General features: G+C 45.9%; 1 protein-coding gene and 2 pseudogenes across 1 annotated transcript; all 3 read right to left on the bottom strand.

Moving 5' to 3' along the window:
- Positions 1–6,134: 6,134 nt before the first annotated feature.
- LOC112244861 (proline-rich transmembrane protein 3-like) lies at positions 6,135–12,276 on the bottom strand. The gene is made up of 4 exons (XM_024412698.2): positions 11,793–12,276; positions 8,654–9,676; positions 8,433–8,534; positions 6,135–8,306 (listed from the first exon to the last, which is right to left on the bottom strand). Exons 2-4 carry the CDS (start codon positions 9,630–9,632, stop codon positions 6,469–6,471), a joined length of 2,919 nt encoding a protein of 972 aa, XP_024268466.2. The 5' UTR covers positions 9,633–9,676; positions 11,793–12,276; the 3' UTR covers positions 6,135–6,468.
- Positions 12,277–12,765: 489 nt separating this feature from the next.
- On the bottom strand, positions 12,766–14,043 carry LOC121839651 (annotated as a pseudogene).
- A 246-nt stretch (positions 14,044–14,289) lies between these two features.
- Positions 14,290–15,210, bottom strand: LOC121839647 (annotated as a pseudogene).
- Positions 15,211–19,058: the final 3,848 nt, after the last annotated feature.

Here is a 19,058-nt window from a genome sequence, read left to right as displayed (position 1 = left end):
ATTGAATGTCAGCACCATGGACAGCGACCAGTAGTTTACTTTTTGAGTGGCTGTCTGGCTGACACATTCGACTATTATAATACAGTTTTTTCAAACTGCTTACACACGTTTTCAAAACTGTCTCCTTTTTTCAAAACTCTACACACAATTTCCCAAACTGCACACACAAAATGCAAAATGCCTCACATCTCCTTCAAAATGTAACACTGCATTCAAAATGCCATAAACACATGTCAGAATTAAGCATTTGCATCAAATGGCAAACACTGCTTTCATAATAGTACATTTTTGGATATACCATGTAAACACTGTTGTTCTAAATCTAAAGCTCATTGGTCTTTCATAAGCTTATATCTACATTTCAATACAATGTTCTACAGTGAAAGTAATCTGCTGAGAGAGGTAACAAGTACACTGTAAACACCAATGCAATGTAGAAACAGAAAATATTTATTAGGCCAAACATTACTGTTGTATACAGTAGCATACAACAAAACCATAAACATATGTAAACCAAAATTATATTCTTTAGAATACAGTAAAGAACACAATTGTGTGTGTGGGGTCCGGGGGCAGTCCAGGAATTGGTGGGGGGGGGGCAGTCACCAGTGCTAAGCTACGCTTCATCTCTTCTCCGGCCTGGGTCTTGCCACGATACTTCGTCCACATCACAAGATATGTTTTCTCTTGTAAAACAACCTTGGACAGAGGCAACCTCTATGTCCCCACATGCGTCCTCCATTGCCTGGAGAAGCGGCATGCGGGCATAGGGTTGGAGATCATACACTTTCCAGCGCCAGGCTGAGAAGAATTCCTCTATGGGATTTAGAAAGGTGAATATGGGGGTAGGTACAAAACTACAAATTGTGGATGCGTGGCAAACCAGTTTTGGACCAGAACAGCCCAGTGAAAACTAACATTGTCCCATAAAACCACAAATCTAGCAGGCTCCTGATCTGGATCAGGGACAAGCATTGCGTAAATTGCATCCAGAAAAGTGAGCATATGGCCGGTGTTGTACGGACCCAGTGTGGCATTGTGATGGAGGACCCCGTTTTGAGTGATGGCAGCTCACATAGTTATGTTACCCCCACGCTGTCCAGGGACATTGGTAATTGCCCTCTGTCCCTGCCTGGGTTTGGTGAGGTTGAAGCCAACCTCATCCACATAAGTAAATTCATGGCGAATTACATGGGCATCCAGCTCCAATACTCTCTGTAACAGACAAAAGGATATACAGATGAGTAAATATGGTATGTCTGAAGTACTGGAAGTAGTGTTGCATACATACCTCTACAAAGTCATGTTGCATATTCTTGACTCAGTCAGAGTTTCTCTCAAATGGCACCTTGTAAAGTTGTTTCATTGTCACTCGGTGCCGTTGGAGGATGCATTGTATGGTCGACAGGCTTACAGCATTGTCTTTGCCTTTCCACTCTGTACAGAATTCAAACACAGACATACTGTTCAGCATAGTGACTGTAAACAATGTACAAAAAATGTAGTACAGCATGATAACCAACATCATTTATTCAATGCAGTGCAGTAAATGGATGGCTTAGAGTTACAAATGTTTTTGCAATACTATGCAGTCATACGGATTTTACAGTACATTACTGTAATGCTAAAATAGTCATTAGATAGTTGCATACCTGTTCTCATTTCTGAAGGTTTGAATTATGGACGCCACTGTAAATCGACTCAAGTTGGGCTGGACTCTCAGTCCAGCCTCTCTCATGGTCAAACCGTGGTTGATCACATGATCAACAAGTGTTGCCCTAATCTCATCAGAGATGGCTCTCCTTCCTTCTCTTCTTTGCCCTCGTCCTCTTCTTCCTCTCCCTCCTACTCCTCTTGCTCTCTGTCCATTGTAGGCATCCATTGTTCAAAACAGGTCATCTGACCTTTGATCTATGTGTAGGCCTATACTACAGTAAAGCAGTGATTGGTTAGTGATCAGTTAAGCTATTAGTGTTTGCACATGTGAGGAGTGTGTGTGTGACCTGGTGAATAAGTGTAGCATTTTGATTGGTTGTGTTTGGAAAAAGTCACTTCCTGTTAGATTTTTGTGTTTTAGGTAGAGAATTGTGTGTAGTGTTTTGAAAAAAGTGTTTTATGCAATTGACAACGGAGTCAAAGGCTGAGAAATAGCTTATGGTTTTGGATTTTTGGTGTGTAGTTTTGCACTTTGAGTGAGAGGTTTCAAAAATCGTGTGACATGAAAATATTTTGTGTGTAAGCAGTTGGAAAAAACTGTAATCGCCGACCTTGACGGCAACAGGTAATCAAGTTGCAAGGAGTTCTGCAGACTATTCCAAGAATGGCTTGCATCAACACTGAAAGCCGATCTACCTAGATCGGTAGGCTACGGACCAGTGGAACCTGGAGAGTTAACCATCCCTGTGAACGGGTTTGGTGTCTCATATTTGTACATTTTAAAAGTGAAGTGAGGGAGCTTTGTTTGGAGATATGTAAACAAAAGGGAAATAAGGAAGTGATCTACGGTACTTTAGTAGCCGACATTCTGATACAGGATGCAGGGATGAGTATTAAACCTATTCATATTAATATTTTTATTCCACAACATTCCTAAAGAAAATGTGCACTCGTTACATTTCGAATGCTTAGGAAAAAATAGTCAAATTCACCAAGAGAATGCGCTGTGGCGGGCGCTTTATTTAACTAGGCAAGTCAGTTAAGAACAAATTCTTATTTACAATGACGGCCTACCCTGGCCAAACCCGGACGACGCTGGGACAATTGCGCAGCCTGTATCACAACCGGCTATCCAGAAATAAAACAAATAAAATAAAAAAAGACAAAAACGGCCAGTTGTGATACAGGCTGGAATTGAACCAAGGTCTGTAGTGACACCTTTAGCACTGAAATGCAGTGCCTTAGACCACTGCGCCATTCGGGAGCCCCTAAAGACAAAAGATTCATTTGTAAATTATTTCTGAGTGTTAATGTCCCCAGCTATCCAGAAATAAAACAAATAAAATAAAATAAAATACAATCTCGCTGTCTGGCTTTCTTAATATAAGGAACTTTAAATTATATATAGCATTTACTTATGTATATTTTATCAAATACAATTACCTTTGATATATTTACAACCAAATACGTTTAGATTTTTACTCAAGTAGTATTTTACTGGGTGACTTAAATTTTTAATTGAGTCATTTTCGATTAAGGTATCTTTAACCTTACTCAAGTATGCCAATTGGGTACTTTTTCCACCACTGTAAACTGGTGATCATCACTTACTCTTACTCCGGAGAATGGGAGCGTAAAAGCGGATCCCTTTTGTCAAGTCGGTGACCAACATCTTTCGGAGTTTGTTGGACTATGGAGATAAAAATTGTCTGACTTGCGCCTATGTGAACTTTACAACAATCATGGGATCAAAAGGTCATGATGTTTTGACCTGCAGTCGCTCCTCACCAGCTGCAACAAGTGGCCATCGTCTGCATTGTGGGAGGCATTATTTGGCACAACTAATCACTCTAATGTTTTCGTTTGACCCAAGCGAACGGGACCAAAGACATGACTAATCAGGAAGCAACTTTGCCGCGAATAATATGTATACGGTGGCTACAGAAGCAGTGGCAGGACATAGAATAAAGCATTTGAGTGGCATTATGCCAGTCCTGTGAATGTGGTATAATGGCCAATGTGAATAGAGGCTCATTTTTTAAATAAGTAAAAGTTAGTGAGCTTCTGTTGGAGGAAATTATAGTTGAAATGATTAATTCTGTATACATTTAAATTAGAACCATTAATTTTGATACTATTATGTTGTGGTATGAAATGTATGGGTTTTTGGTTAAACTAGGACTGAAAATGTAGGTAAAACGAATTAATTGTCTGTACCTTGTGGATTTAAGCGAGAAGGAGGGTATATCTCTTTAGACAGATAAGAATGTTCTTTGATGTTCCATTAGTGGAGAAGAGTATATCTTTTAGACAGATTGGAATGTTTGCTTTATGAGGGGAGAAGGAGACAATCTCCAGACCTGAAGACACTGCGCTATTGTGTGGATCGGAGAAAGTGTGAGAACTGATGACGTCATTTTGATCTTCTCTTAGCCAAAACCAAATTCACACTATCTATTTCATAATAAGTTGTAAGATTTATCATTTGCATGAAATAGCGAGAGACCAGTCTTAAAAACAAGTTCAGCATTTATTCTTGATGAGTACTGACCCAAAATACAAAGAACATTACATTTTACAAAACATATAGGAATTTAGAATTCCTCTAACAGCTTCCATGGAGGAAACGTCACCTGTTGTGTGACATGGCAGCCTTGGTATGGTACAACAAACATCACATCTCTGCGTGACCTATTCACAGAGAAGCCACAGTGAGTTGGCATCCGGAACAGGGGAAGAACAGGAGACCCATCACCTGCACAAGACAGAAATACCTCAGACTCACCCCCAACTCATTTGGGACTCAGAATTTACCTGCATCAGCTAGATCAGTGTTTAATATAAATATATATATATATATATATATACTCCCCCTTTGACCTTAAAGGTAATTTCTTCGCTGCTGTTACTGATGGCCCCATGCCCTGGAGTTTAGCATCCAACTGGTGCCATTCTGGGAAAGAAAACGAATAAACAGGATCTGTCAAGGCTCAAACGTTTTCCTTCTTTAAAGAGGCAATCTGTGATTCAAACAACAAAGTGTGGCACCTTGCCACTTTCTTGGTAAACAGCTGAGGTATGGCAACGGACCAGTGCTGGATTACCAAACAGGCACATAGGGCACGTGCCGTGGGGCCTCCTGGGCCTGGGTTCCCGACGTCTGAGAGATCCCCAGATAGCATATGAATACATCCGTTGGGGGCCCCCTGGATGTTGGGTCTTAAGCCCTGGCAACAAAATGTGTAGAATTGGAGGAAATTTGCTTTAAACTGCACAATTTTCTCTCTGCTTCATAGCAAAATGTGTATAATACCATGAGATTAGCTATAAAACCACCCATGACAAAATACTGTATGTAGAATTGCAGGAAGTTAATTCCTACCAAGTAAAAAAAAAAATTTAACCAGTTGTGGGTGACACTTCGAAAATACATTTTTCTAATGTTATTTATTTGAAATTTAGCAGGAGAAACTCGAGATGCATCATCTCTTTTTCAAGTGTCCCACATTTAAAACATCTAAATAAAAAATACTTAGTGACAAGAATAATATGGCTGACCATCCATCTAATGACTGACCATCCATGAGATCAAAATGATAGTTCTAACCAGGTGTTGAAGCTTTACAGCATTTTAGTATTAGGCTACATGATTTACAAACAAATCGAGTAAAACAAGCATATATTTTTGGTTCTGATGGGGTCTAAGCTCATGTATCAATTCCAGATTGCCCCTTCATTTGGAACACAATTATTTTTGTGAAAAAAAATGAGGCCTTGTGACTTACCTTGAGATGCAGGTTGGTCGGCCTGATAACCAGCCTCAAATGCAAATGTCAGCGATCCGTTTTGAGTCTTAATGCTGTTAGATTCGTCCGATTCATCGTTGGTGCTACCAAGGCCTACACTTCTCAGTTGGACTTTATTACCAACTGTAAGCCTCCCGGAATGGACATTCAATTTTGGCATCTTTTGGCACGGGAATGCTTGCGTCTTGTGGGTCCGGCTTAGAACAGAGCTCAGTGTCTCTGTCACCATAGAGTACAATAAAGGTTGTCTCCACGACATCCTACTTGTTATCGTTTTTCACATGCTGGCGCACACAAAATTCGGTGTAATTAAGCTAGTTTGTACGAACAGACTGAGGGCTCTGCTAGAAGTTGCCCCACCTTTAAACCGCTTTCCTAATTTATGTTGTTGTGCCCTTGAGCAAGGCACTTAACCCCCCACAAAAACAGCTCCCCGGGAGCCCAGTGTGGCAGACCCCGAACCTCTCCAAAACCTGTATAGTATGTGTTTCCTTCGTAGGGGTTGGGTTAAAAGCAGAAATCAAATTTCGGGTTGGCCTTTGTGTGCAATTGACCAATACAGTGATCTTAATCGTACTCTTTTACTGAAATTCATAATGAGATGGTAAAAACATCACAATGAACATTATAACTTTATAATACAAAAAAAGAGTAATAAGCAGACTTCTTTAACTGAAATATTTATTAAGAGAACATTGAGTTAAAGTACAGTAAGTGAATTTAACATAGAGAGCTGATAAACAACACTGAATATGTTTATATCTTATATATGACTTTATTAAACTTCTGATGAGTGGTGCTGTTCCCTGGCCAAGTGTTCACTGTGGAACCACTCAAGTCCCTTTGTACTGATATGAAGTGACATGGGCATTTGGATGAGGTGATGATGACGTCACGGTCAGCTCATAGATCTGTAACATCATCACTGCAGCCCACACTGGACTAGTCATCCTCCTGAGGGACCCCTGGCTTCTTCACCTTGTTTGGAACAATAGACATGTATATATCATTGTCTGGAACATCCTCCTGGTGTTTCAGGGTTTGGAGATGGCTGAAGGATCTGGTTATCAGAAGCCTCCAGTGGCTGTGGCTGGGGGTCCGGCTGTAGCTGTGGCTGGGGGTCCGGCTGTAGCTGTGGCTGGGGGTCCGGCTGTAGCTGTGGCTGGGGGTCCGGCAGTAGCTGCGGCTGGGGGTCCAGCTGTAGCTGCGGCTGGGGGTCCGGCTGTAGCTGCGGCTGTGGGTCCGGCTGTAGCTGCGGCTGTGGGTCCGGCTGTAGCTGTGGCTCTAACTTAGGCTCTGCCTCAGGCAGTGCCTGCCCGTTGGCTCTGAAATGATCAGAAGTTGCAGGCCTGGAGCCAGCCTCCACCTCCCACCTACAGCCAACATTAGAGGTGGGAGAGGTGGGAGAGGTGGGAGAGGTGAGAGAGGGTGGCTTGATCTCACTGTCCGCCAGTGAGGTGTCAGTGTCAGCACCAGCTTGGTGGGTCCAGGTGGAAGAAGGTGGGGCTGTGAAGAGGCTGCCTACCCCTAGCAAGTGTCCATTGTCATGGTGGAGCGCATTGTCGATGCTGCGGCTGAGGTTGATCGGCGACTGGGGGAGCATGTCAAACTCTATGAGGGAGAGGATGCACTCGCGCTCACCCACCCGCTGCCACAGTAAGTGGGTATCACCGCTGCTGCTGGTAGTGGGTTCTCCACCCTTGTGATGAGATGGTGACATGGTGTCCCTCAAGCTGTGTGTGGTGGGGGGATTGTCATAGACACGTATGGAGTCACTGTCTGCTCCCGAGTGATGCTGCCCCGCCCAGTTTTTCGGTATGAGCTCTGCCCAGTTTTTCTCAAAACTTCTAAAAGGCCCTATCCGCAGGATTTTCCAAAACGATGATCTCTCTGGCATCCCTTGGCCATGGTCGCTCCTGGCACGGCTCCTCCGAGGGGTCCAGAACACCCAAGAGCCCAGCACCAGCATAGAGAAGCCCCAGAACAGCTCCAGCACCCGTGCCCAGAACTGCCCCAGCCACCAACCCCAGCCAAAGCGCCTCCAGTCTCCCAGCAGCCCATAGAGCCAGAGCAGACTGTAGATCTGCAGGCCGGAGCACAGCACCCCCAGGAGGGCACACACTGCCGTCACGCGTCTTGCCCGCTCCTCAATCCTCTGAGGGGCCCCCCACTGGTGTATGGGAGTCTTGGAGAAGGGCTGCAGGTGGGAGAGTGACTGAGTGAGAATGCCCAGGCAGAGAGTCAGGCCCCAGCAGAGAGAGAGGCTCTGTAGAACCAAAGGAAAGGCATGGGACAGTGTTGGGGAGAGCAGGTCGGCTGCCAGCAGCAGGGTACAGTGTAAGATTGCCAGACTTCCCACCACACGAGGGCGCTGCATCGTTGGGGACAGCAGAATCATCGCCAGGGCAACCTGTGCCCACAGCAGCAGCAGCAGAGGCAGATTATAGAGGGCAGTGAGGACCGGCCGAGACAGGATCCGGCGTGTGCCATACGGGTCAGTGAGGAGGAGGACAGCACGCAGAGCCCCGGTCAGCAGCAACAGCCTATTGGCCAGGGTTAGTACATCACAGAGGGGGTGAAGCATATTAGACCGTCCAACCATTCCCAACACAGCCACACAGGACAGCAGCAGGAAGAGTCCAGCAGAGCCATAGACGTGGAGCTCCCAGGCGAAGGCCAGTGTGCGGCTCAGGTCCTCCCAAAGAAGGAGGGTGCCGTTGGTGCCAGTAGGGAACACGCAGCTGCCAAGACCCAGCACACAGGGGCCTCCATTCAGGTTCTGATGTGTTACGGGACCAAACACACCATAGCGGACAGAGGGCACAGGCCAGAGTTGACCCTTAGCTGAGAAAGTGAGGAAGGTGTGTGTGAAAAATAGAATAGTTTATAATCTCATCAAGTAATATAGAAAGCATATTAAGAGAAAGATAAATTGCCTGACTTAGAACAACAACAAAAAGGGCCATTTACTGTTTTCTTCGTGTTGATGGATTATGTGTTTCACGTCAGGTGATGATTGTGCCGGCAACTCAGTTGATTGTATGTCAGGAAAGGATTGAGTTTGTTCCTTTTCTGAAAATAAAAATAATCATACCCATAGAACTTCTAGCAGAGGAAAACCTTGGATATTTTGTGAGTAATTAGAAATATAAACAGAATTAGAAAATAGTCAACTCTTGTGCCACTCTTACCTCTTTGAAACTGTCCTGTCACAATGGGTGCTTGTTTGGGATTGGCTGATGACAGGGTGGAGGAGTGGGACAGTTTTCCCCGAGTGTCTCTGCTTATGGGAACCGCTGAGTCAATCACAAAAATGTATTTTAACACAACCACATCTTCTTCCTCATTCTCCTCCAGTGCTCCAAGCCCTTCTTCTTCTTCTTCGAGAGTGGCCTCTGTAATTGTGTCTTTAGGGGATTGGTGGGAGCTGTGATGAGTTAATGGGTTTGGAGAATTGTTTATTTCTGATGTCGAGTTGACAGTTGGCTCCGATTGTTTTGAGATCTCTACAATAGAATACGCAGGTTCCAGATTGAGTCCACTGTCATCGTCCCCTATGGGTGGCAAAGATAATTTAGACGTAGCTCTAAGTGTAAGATTGGTCAGTGGGCTCTTGGCCGGTGAACGCACATCCTCTGACGTTTGTAAGCCAGCTGGTCCTGCTGTGCTGACGCTGTCTTGGGTCTGTTTTGGGGGTCTGGGAGGGGGGTAGAGAGAAGTAAGGATGGAGGAATGCACTTCAAGTTCCTTCGCTTTCTTCTCCTCATTTCCAGGCGCAGAATTGATAACAAGTGTGCTGGCAGTTGTCTCTTGTTGACTTTCTATTATATCTGTGTCCCCAAGTCCACTATCATCCATAGACTCATCACTGCCATATGATGTGCCAACCAATGTCCCATCTAAGTCCTCCATACTGGTCATCCTGTTTCCTGGCACCTGCATACCGCTGGTGGGCAGAAGGATGTCTGTCCCTGTCTGTTGTGTTGTGGTAAGCTTGGGGGTTGTTGTACCCATGTTGGAGGTGGTGCTGAGGGAGTTAGAGAATAAAGGGAGTGGGACATGGTCAGAGTTGATGGATGAGGGTGAGGTGGAGGTGGCCCTGATAATGTTTCCAGGTGAACAGTGAAACAGTGTGGCCAGCACCAAGGAGAGAGATAAGAGCCACACCATTGCTCAATGTAACCTTGAAGCAGCAATCATACCTTATAGAAGACCTGCAGAACAACAGAAAGGAAAACGTAAGTGAGGTGGTTAGAAGCTATTAGGACATAGCAGCAGGCAGACAGGCATAGCACTCCATTTGGACAAAGTAACTATAATGGATAACATTCACTATCTGTGACACACTGACTATGAGTCTGGGAGTTGTTGTTCATGCTTAGGTAATGCGGTTTTCCAGGGAAATTTGCAGGTAAAGGGGTTAGTAGCATGACGTTTGTCAGGATGAGCAGCAGGGCTGTTAAGTAGCAGCTTGTAAAGGTAAGCTAAGGGTAAAGTGTAAAACAGCTTCCCTCCTGATTATTAATCTGCACTTCCAATCCATTAAGAACCAATAAATCCCCTCTGTAATCCTGTGTGTGTGTGTGTGTGTGTGTGTAACCGATGTGAAATGGCTAGCTAGTTAGCGGTGGTGCGCGCTAATAGCGTTTCAATCGGTGGCATCACTGGCTCTGAGACCTTGAAGTAGTTATTCCCCTTGCTCTACAAGGGCCGCTGCTTTTGCGGCGTCGATGAATAATGATGCTTCGTGGGACGCAGTTGTTGATGTGTGCAGATGGTCCCTGGTTCGAGCCCAGGTAGAGGTGAGGAGGGGGACGGAAGCTATACTGTTACATGTGCCTACAGCTGCAAGTAGTCTGATCTGCTGAAGGTTTGCAGGTGTGTCCTTTTTGTCACATCCTTATTTGTTTTTTGCTTAACCTGTGTGTTTGGTGCACAATATTAGTGTTTCCTTGGTGCAATCTGACACCATCATAAAAATATGATGCCTAATTTCACTGGGATATATATGAGGCATATGCAGACTGTGCATCTCTCAACAGACACACACAACGTCTTACATATCGTCACATAATTTACTATTAGTTCAGCGGTCATCAAATTAAAGTTGAAAAACGTGCCCTTTGAGTTGACAAAATGTAGCTAATCTTACACAGTTGGGTCATTTCACAAATGTTTTGAGAAGTGTAACTTGCTATAAAAAAAAACTTGATTTCATCTAATTCTAACGTTCTGTCATAAAGAGCGCATGTTCAACCTCATTAAAAAAATGTTTTCCCGTTTCAAAAGGTTAAATAAAATAAAGTAGTATAGTAAGTGCCTATTAAGTGCCAAATGAAGTAACAGGGTTGACCGTAACAGGGTAGACCGTAACGAGGTAGACCATAATAGGGTTGACCATAACAGGGTACACCGTAATAGGGTTGACAAATTCTTAAATAAGCCATAAATCCCCTCGTGACAGGGGGAATGGAAGCTTGTTGTGTGCAACAGGGAGGGGTAATTGAATGCAAGCTTCACAAAAATACAAATAAAAGTTACAACATTTCTAGCCTATCTATGGGTAGCAGGGTTGATGTCTTATGCTGCTCCCACTCAGTGTTACACACCACAAAACACCAGAAAATGGCCAGAGAGACTAGAACCACCTGACCTGCTTTTACATTATGACTTGACTACTAGATGTACAACGTTAATTTTGAAAAAAATTAAAAGGAATAGTTTCACCGTATTAAAATGAGAGGTCATGTCACGTAACAGGGTTGACCTTGAAATGAGGGACAGGCGTAAGTGAATCACTAATCACATGAAATAAATAATTATCTTAAGAAATAACTTTGTGAAAGTAACAAAATAACTAGGGCTTTACAATGATGGTGAAAACTTCGATACATTTTCAGGTTAAGTATGTTCAAATCTTCCTAGAAGTCAGAGGGCATGGAGGGCCATGACAAAATGCTGAATTTTGGCACTTTAGCACGTCTTTAGTCATATTTAAGATGTATTGAATTGTCCATGTGGTCTATACTAAAGGGAAGTTCATTGAATTAAAATGCAATGGTGCACAATTTCTACTTAAAATATCAAAGGGACGCACAAATGGCGCACATTTCGTGGATCAACACAGTTGTAACGATTAATGGTACTTCACACACTCTTTTCTTCTCTACACTTGCAGCATCTCTACCTCAATGCATGGTATGCCTGTTCTGTTCTCTGAGAACGTCTAGGCCTCTTTCAGTAACTTTGAGGCACAGTAACAGATGCTTTAATGTGCCAATTGAATTTCCCTCAAAAGCAATAAAAAAAGACAATCCTTTTAAAGCCTACCTGTGATTCTTTAGACCTCTGCTTCACATTTGTTGTGTTGTTGGGCAGCATACTGGCTTGCCCTTTTCTCCTGTTGGTCTCATGGGTCAAGTGTAGCCATTTGTAGTTGTCCTGTTTAGATTTGTTAGAGTGATGCTCAGAGTCTCTTGCTCCTATACAATATCACAGCTGTGTTCTGTAATCTCATTAGTCAAGGATTACATTAAGATCATTAGATTGACACAAAGCTACCAGCAGTGCACGAGGACAGTAGAGAACAAAACACACACAGACACAGGTGCATAAATGTATAGAGAAATAAGGTTAGTTAGATTTGTGTATTATTTACTCTATTTCAGTGTAGTGGGAGGGTTTGGGATAATGTAAGCAGAAGACGGATGTATACACAGTTTACTTCACAGTATATGTAAATATGAGAAAATATAAGAGTGTAGAGTTTATAAGAGTGTAGAGTTTTCCACTAATGTCTAGGTGTGTTTGAGAATGTTTGTATGTACAGTACCAGACAAAAGTTTGGACATGCCTACTCATTCCAGGGTTTTTCTTTATTTTTACTATTTTCGACATTGTAGAATAATAGTGAAGACATCAAAACTATGAAATAACACATATGGAATCATGTAGTAACTAAAAAAGTGTTAAATCAAAATATATTTTATATTTGAGATTGTTCAAAGTAGCCACCCTTTGCTTTGATGACAGCTTTGCACACTCTTGGCATTCTCTCAACCAGCATTATGAGGTAGTCACCTGGAATGCATTTCAATTAACAGATGTGCCTTGTTGAAAGTTAAGTTGTGGAATTTATTTTCTTCTTAATGCTTTTGAGCCAATCAGTTGTGTTGTGACAAGGAATGGGTGGTATACAAAAGATAGCCCTATTTGGTAAAAGACCAAGTCCATAAATAAGTAAAGAAAAACGACAGTCCATCATTACTTTAAGACATGAAGGTCAGTCAATCTGGAAAATTTCAAGAACTTTTCAAGTTTCTTTAAGTGCAGTCGCAAAAACTATCAAGCGCTATGATGAAACTGGCTCTCATGAGAACAGGCACAGGAAAGAAAGACTGAAGGTTACGTATGTAACCATGGTTATGTGAGCTATTTGGATCACTTTGATATATTGGTTTCACTAGGCGACGAACCCCCTTCAAAACCTGGAGACCAAGGGATGGCACCCCACTGGCCTATATCTGCCGCCCCACATGGCAGGCAGATATAGTGGCCAAATACTCTCTCAGTGTAGAGGCTGTCAAGTCCTCTTCCAAGCAAGACTGCAGGTATTAGAGGACATATTGCACCCCACATGACTCGGGCACAACCAAATACCAGTGAACCAAGAGCAGAACAACCGCCAGCGCAACTGTTATACCACGGTTGTAGCCGGCGCCCTTGCGCTCTGCATGGTGTTCATTACACCCTCCTGTAGTCCTAACATGGACCATTGGTGCCGTTCAGTGGCCAAGCCCACAGACTGAGGCGGTGCGGCCTCGGATGCCACAGAGTTCCCCCGGCCTGAGACAGCAGGTCCCGTCTCAGGGGAAGTTGCCAAGGTGTCCCAGACAACAGCGACAGGAGAAGGCTGAACCAGAGTTGTCTGGGCCAGTATGGGGCCACCAGAAGCAGACGATGCTCTGCCAACCTGGTCCTGTCCAGCATAGCCTGGATCAGGGGAAAAGGAGGGAATGCGTAAAGATCCAGCCCTGGCCAATCGTGAGCCAGAGCATCCAAGCCCAGAGGCCCTGGTGGCTCCGACATGGAGTACCACAGGGGGCAGTGCACATTGTCCAGGGAGGCAAACAGGTCCACCTGCGCCCTCCCAAACTTGTCCCACAGGTGCTGCACCACCTGGGGATGTAGGCTCTAGTCCGAAGGTGGCGGGCCCTCCTTTGATAGCATATCCGCTGCCACATTCAGGATGCCAGGTATGTGTGCTACACGTAGAGACAGTAGACATCCCTGAGCCCAGAGAAGGAGCTCCAATAACATAACATGGAGGTGGTGCGACCGCAGTCCACCCTGATGGTTGATGTAAGCCACCACTGTGGTGTTGTCCGTTCTCACCAGGACATGTCTTCCCTTCAGATGTGGAAGGAAAGACTGCAGGGCCAGCAGTATAGCTCAGAGCTCTAATGTATTGATGTACCCGCTCCAAGGGGGTAGCCAACAGCCGCTGGCCGACCTGCCCTTGGTCACCCCCCCCCCAGCCGAACTGGGAGGCGTCTGTGCTGACCAGCTCCCGGTGGCACATCCTCAGCGTCTCCACCCCACCTGAGAGAAAGGAGTGTCAGCGTCACCTCAACAATGCCAGGAGGCACTGTGCAGTCACCCGCAGCTGGCGGAGACGGTGGTGCTTCGGGTGCAGTGTGTGGAAGTTGAACCACCGTTGAAGAGGCCAGAGATGGAGCAGGCCCTGGGAATCAACAGGTGTTGGCAGATTGAGGCAAGATAAGATCGCCTGAACCCTTCTGGTGGGCAGTCGTGCTCTCATGAGAACTTAGTCCAGTTCCATGCCAATGAAGGCCACCCTCTGGGTTGGCGTCAGACGACTCTTCTTGTCGTTTACAGTAATGCCAGCCCGCTGACGTGGGTCAGGAGCATGTCTCTGTCTGACAGGACCTGGGTCCTGGTTGGGGCACTAATCAGCCAATCGTCCAGGTAATTGAGGATCAACAACCCTCGGGACGTGAGAGGTGCCACTTTGTGAAAGTGCGGGATGCCAAGGAGAGGCCGAAGGAAGAATCATGAATTCGTAAGCCCTCTCTTCGAAAGCGAATCGCAGGTACTGCCAATGAGATGGGTGAACAGGAACATGGAAATACGCATTCCTCAGCATCACAAACCACTGGTCCCTGGACATGGCCTGCAACACGCGGGCTGGGGACAGCATGTGGAACCTCAGTACCTTTAAGTACCCATTGAGGTTGCGGAGGTCCAGAATCGGTCAAAACCCTCCATCTCTTTTTGGCACCACAAAATAAGTGGAGGAGAACTCACCTAGATGTTCTGAACTCTCGATCCTGTGGATGGTACCCTTGTCCATGAGTGAGGAGATCTCCAGCCGGAGGGCTTTCTTCAGGGGGGGTCGACCACCGTGGTGACACGAAGAACCCTGAAGGACCGGGTCCGGCACCGGAATTGGAGTTGGTACCCCTCGAGCATTGTGGACAACACCCATGGGGACTCTACACACTCCTCCCACTTTGCACATTTGTGACCAGGAGAAGAGGCCGGGGAAGGGTATGTCAGGGGTCCTGCTGGGGCTCGCCTTTCCTCTGGCGCCCAGAGTCCCCCCTGGGTCCCCCAGGCACGTCCCTTTGGCAGTGATGGTTGACAGGTTGTTGTTCCACCGCACACTGTTCCATCGCTGTCGTTCCTCAGCATGAGGCATGGGGCAGGAGAGGGACCCCACCGTCATTCGGGTGCTGGTGGGTGGACTGTCTCAGGGTCTCCCGGTCCCTGCGAACCTTATCGGTCTGCTCCAGAATGTCATTAACCCCTATGCCAAAGGTCAGCCCTGGGGTGATGGCGAGAGTGGCAGACGGGATTGGGCCAGCCAGAGATTGCGTCGGGAGGTAACCACCTGCGCCATGTCCCGTCCTTTGGAGTGGGCCACATCCCTCTGGAGGAGGGAAAGCAGGCGTGACACCTCCATTGCTTCCTGGAGGAGCTCCTCTGTGCCCCCCTGGATCTGGGGCAACAGAGTCTGCAGGTAGGTAAGGCGACCAAGAGAGCAGAGGGACCCACATGTGGCTTTCAAGTCCGCATCAAAGACTCTGGGGGGGTCCCGGCTTCAGTTGCGGGTACCGGCCTATAATCGCCCGGTCCGGGAGGACCATGGCAGCTATCATGGTATCCACGGTCGGGTACTCCCGGAAGATGAGTGACTCTGCACCCGCCACAAAACTCCATGGTCCAGTCCCTGCTGTGAGTCAGAAGCGCCTCCTGGCAGAGGCCCAGCTCTCCTGCAAGGCCTCGCGGAACTCAGCAGAGATGGGGACAGATGGAGAGTCATCACTGTTCACCAGTTTGATGTCCAGTGCAGTGGCTACCCGAGTGAGTAGGCCCCGCATAGCCCCTCATAGCCCCTCAAGCTGCTGGGGGCGATGAAGCCCCACCGCCGGCTTCTGATGGCCTGTCTGCCTGGTAGCCCTGCTCACGGTGGTGAACAGTGCCAGTATTGTCCCCCAGAAACAGCCTATCACTGGCCAACAGGGAACAGCTGTCATCACCATCGAACCTATCAACCTCCTGACGCAGGGCATGCGCCCTCCGTTCAAGGTGGTCCCAGCGGTCCGACTTCTGCCCCCGTCCAGGACTGGCAGCAGATGGGCTCTGCTCCGGCACGCTTCCTGGGAGGGGTAGTGGGCCCAGTAGAGTGACTAACAGCTCGCAGGCACACCACTCCTGAGGGAGGGAGTTCGTCCCCAGCTTGAGCCCGAGCCTGGCCGACCCACTCGCGCATGGACCCCAATCGCACCAGTGGCAGGCTTTCTGAGAACACCACACAAAACTGGCATCCAGTAGGGCGCTCCACTGCCCTCCCCGCATGGCTCAAACCCAGGCAGTGCATACACGAGGTATGCGGATCTCCAGGGGGGACGCCACCATCACACCTGTCACAAAGGGAAGCCATAAACTCAGCCAAGCCAGCAAGGCCACGGAGCAAGGGTCCGACGCCCTGGGAGAGCTTGTCATGACCCGCTTGGAGGAATCGGAACCCGGTGAGGGATCAATTACCCAGTTCCTCTGCAAATACAGGGAAGACCCGTGTGGGAAAAACAGGCAGACAAACAGCAACCAGGTAATGGATTCGATTGTGTTTTTTTGTGTTGTTTTTTTACACCAACTGCAATATTACCTAGCTGGTTTAATATCCAAGCAGTAAATACCGCACCATATGATGGAGTAACAGTAAAGATACAGATCAACCGTGAGCAGCGAGTGGAGCACCCAAGAGGAGGGGCTGGACAAGTGGCCAGCTGCTCCACTGCAAACAGCCAGTGAGTATACTTCCACGCAAGATATTACACTTACCAGTGACTTACCAAGCAAACTTCAGAAAGTTTGTAACTCAAACCGTACGGACGGTCTATATATAGGGGCCGGACCCCAGCCGTGACACAGGTGTACATGGGAGTAAATCAGTAAATCCTCACCTCGGATGTATCCCTCCGCCGCGGAGTGATACCAATATATTGGAGTGATCCAATATAGTGAAACATAACCAGAGTTTTCTCTGCTGCAAAGGATAATTTCATTAAAGTTAACTGCACTGCACCTCAGATTGCAGCCCAAATAAATGCTTCACAGAGTTCAAGTAACAGACACATCTCAACATCAACTGTTCAGAGGAGACTGTGTGAATCAGGCCTTCATGGTCGAATTGCTGGAAGAAAAAAAACAATACTAAAGGACACCACTAAGAAGAAGAGACTTGCTTGGACCAAAATATGTGGCAGTGAATTGCCCAGGTTTGAGTTTCAGCATTGTCAAAAAGAAGAGTTTGGCGTTCGACTAGCCACGTGCAACATGCACACGCAGTTACAAACCTGCCAGAGTAAGCGGCATGCTGACAAGCAATATCCACCGTTGTAGTATGGATGAAGCCTGAGCTGGAATGGGAAGCTAACTGAAGATGACTATCTTTAGACACCCCTGTAGATCCAGCTTCACTCGAAGTATACCGCTCTGGTGACACTGTCAGCCAACAAACACAGACTAGCTTACAGAAAATAAGACATACTCTTTTACACTCCCACGCGCAATAAACTGTACACACTAAAATTATTATATACTACAAACTAAGCAGCAATATTCCATGAGAAGGCCTCTCATTCCACAATCGTAACATAGTGCCCTTTGTTCTGTATGCTGTGAACAGTTCAAAACAGGTTGACCTCATGTAATTGTGTACAACTTGTGATAAAAGAAACATCCCACCTCTCATCATACACACCTCGTGAATTAACTTGAGTATGAGTGGTGCGATGTGTGTGTCACAGGAGGTTGGTGGCACCTTAATTGGGGAGGACACGTCGGCTTGTGGTAATAGCTGGAGCGGAATAGGTGGAATGGTATCAAATACATCAAACACATAGTTTCCATGTGTTTGATGCCATTCCATTCGCTCTGTTCTGGCCATTATTATGAGCCGCCCTCCCCTCAGCAGCCTCCTGTGGTATGTGTACCATATTATTAGGTGTGATGAGGTCTATTACAAGTGTTCTGGGGAATGGAGCCATGAACATATCCACTTGACAGCCCTCCATGGGATCATAGAGAGGCTAGAGGAGAGACCGTGGGAATTAACTCTTTCCTGTCCACTGTCCCAGCAAGGTACTATACACATGCAGCACATCTCTTCTGGTCCACCTTAAGAGAGCGGAGAGGCAGCCTGTTGTGGGTAGAGCAGGGGTAGGCCCTCACTGGCACATGCCTGGCTCTTTAAGGCAGACTGGGGCAGTTGTATTCCTGTTTAAAGGCACATACACACAAAAAGTTATACGTCCAAATGAACCTTGAATATTAACCTCTAATCTAAATTAACCTTTATGCAGAAAACAGTGTGTAAGCATCCAAATTAAGTTATTTACCTTAACAGTAAGTTTAACACTCATTTCGACATTAAAACATAGGCTTTTTAAACATATGGATTTTTTCCCCCTCCGCAATTGAGGAATTATTACAAAACAGCCTATGTATTTTCATGAGGATTTCTTTCTGAATGACAAGCACGGTATTACATGTGCAACTAATTTAGCTATTGCAATGTACATTTGTTGTGCCAAATTTTTTAAAATTAGTCCACTGTTCATACAGCACCAACATATTTTGCATGTCAGCAGTAAAGTTTTCAAGATATTGCATTTTGCATCATCATGTGGCCAGTGACAATTTGCTTCTTGGAAGTCCAATATCTTGAAAATGTGACTGCTGACATGGAAAACGTTTGGGGACTGTATCAACAGTGGACTGATTTTTAAAAAATACTCAAATATATTTTGGGGGAATGGATTTCTACTTTAAGAACCAGGGTTGTAAGAAAACCTTCAGAGTTCATTATTCACTGAAAAAATAAGTATGGAGGGGATTCAATATGAGGACAGCATATTCTGCCTCTATGTTTCTACTCATTGATCCTCTACAACTTCTTGATTCGTTGAATATAATAGGCCTTACATATCCTCATACTGAGCATCAAAACTGCAGCACATCTTATCTGCTTGCATCCATGCCCTACTCGTGACCCTTTCCTAGCGAGTA

The sequence above is a fragment of the Oncorhynchus tshawytscha genome, linkage group LG02 (assembly GCF_018296145.1).
Source record: "Oncorhynchus tshawytscha isolate Ot180627B linkage group LG02, Otsh_v2.0, whole genome shotgun sequence".
Lineage (NCBI taxonomy): Eukaryota > Metazoa > Chordata > Actinopteri > Salmoniformes > Salmonidae > Oncorhynchus > Oncorhynchus tshawytscha.
The sequence above is the reverse complement of the archived record's forward strand: the minus strand, read 5'-3'. Positions and strand labels throughout refer to the sequence as shown.